The 1,666-nt window shown below is 31.8% G+C and overlaps 1 protein-coding gene across 1 annotated transcript in view; it reads right to left on the reverse strand.

Annotated features, from left to right (window-relative positions):
* The window catches only part of LOC128129287 (uncharacterized), an 886-nt gene extending 121 nt beyond the window's left edge, over positions 1-765 (reverse strand). The window contains exons 1-2 of the mRNA XM_052767906.1: positions 583-765; positions 1-467 (exon numbers count right to left, since the gene is read on the reverse strand). The exon at positions 1-467 is cut by the window's left edge and continues 121 nt beyond it. Coding sequence (XP_052623866.1) covers positions 1-467; positions 583-765 — 650 coding nt within the window. The remainder of the gene's footprint in view (positions 468-582) is intronic.
* Between the last annotated feature and the right edge of the window lie 901 nt (positions 766-1,666).

Genomic DNA, 1,666 nt, shown 5'->3' on the forward strand with positions numbered 1-1,666 from the left:
TACAATTGACCATGTGAAAAGACGGGATGTTTGAGAAACAAACCAACCTTTGATAATGACTGTCCCTGACTTTTATTAATGGTTATTGCAAAACATACAGCCAATGGAGACTGACTTCTTCGGAATTTGAAGGGGATTTTCTTTTCCGATGGAGTTAAAGACATTCTTGGAATAAAAGTGCGGTTTCCAATATTAGTTTCAGATATGATACGTGCCTCAATAATACGTTTGCCCAATGATATCACCTGGAGTCTTGTCCCATTACACAATCCATTTTTCTGGTCAATATTTCTGAGCAACATAACGAGAACATCAATTTTTAAAACTAACTTATGGTTTGGTAAACCCGATACTTTTAGACCATTTAAAACATCAGGTGAATATAAATTTGCATCAAACTTATCGTGGACAAATTTATATTGGCATATACTATCTGAACTTAAGTATTCAACTTCATCTCCTGGAAACTTCAATAGCAAACGATCATTTATTTCTTGAACCACTTCATTTTTTGGAGCAAGTATTGCTCTTTTCTTGAAAATAGCTTGTATTGTTGTACTTTTCCAAAATTGAAGGGTATACGAAGTCGATTAATGAACCTATAGGATCATGAGGATCATTAATGAGAATATCATCTGGAATATCAATAACCGTTTCTCCATCGTTGATACCTCCAAGTTTACCTTCTCCTATCTCCAACGGCCATTTTGCAAAATCTCTGATTTTTTCTATATCAGATTGATCGCTTCCAAAAGTTAGTTTCATGTTTTTTGTTAATTTATGGATCTTTATGTGTTGCCATAAATATGAAGAACTTAAAGAAGCATTAACAATGTTTTGTCTACTTCCCCCTTGGAATAACAGGTAGAATCTATCTGAAATCACCTCCAAAAACAATACCTTTTCCTCCACACGGAATATCTGAGTTGGTAGAATTTTCAGACTTGAATACATCTTTCAAACTTTGATCTAAAGCTTCAAATGCATGCTTATGGACCATAGGAGCTTCATCCAAAATTATCAATGAGGTTTTTCTCAATAAGCTACCAAGGTCACTACTTTGATTTATTTTACAAACATAATCCTCTGTTAGTTCAAATGGAATAATAAATCGAGAGTGTGCTGTTCTACCTCCGGGCAATAATAATAAAGCAATCCCACTTGAATCAACATTTAAAACAATATGACCATCTTTTCTAATAGCTGCAAATATTGTCTTCTATAAAAAAAAGTCTTACTGGTTCCACCATATCCATAAACAAAGAAGACACCTCCTTTATTTTCTTTAAACGCAGTCATGATATCTTGAAAAATGTGACGTTGCTCATTTTTCAATGCAAGAAACATACGATCAAACTCATTCTTCATATTTGGAATGTCGTAATCTAGCTCTTCTGTGATGAGTCAATTGTTTGAAGAAGAAACGTAATCAACATCCGGGATAGGCATGAATTTGAAATTTTTTAAACTCAACTTGTTTCGAAGTAAAACTTGCTTTATCTCGAACAAAGTTAAATTCTTAATTTGATCTTCATTGAGCGATAAGTCTGGAGGACAAAGAGCAAATTAATTTAAATATTAATAATAATATTTTTATTATAATTAAAATATTAATTAATGTATATTTAAAAATAAATAATTGCCCATTTAATAAATAATAATAAAA

Source organism: Lactuca sativa, chromosome 9 (genome assembly GCF_002870075.4).
Source record: "Lactuca sativa cultivar Salinas chromosome 9, Lsat_Salinas_v11, whole genome shotgun sequence".
In the NCBI taxonomy this organism is placed as follows: Eukaryota; Viridiplantae; Streptophyta; class Magnoliopsida; order Asterales; family Asteraceae; genus Lactuca; species Lactuca sativa.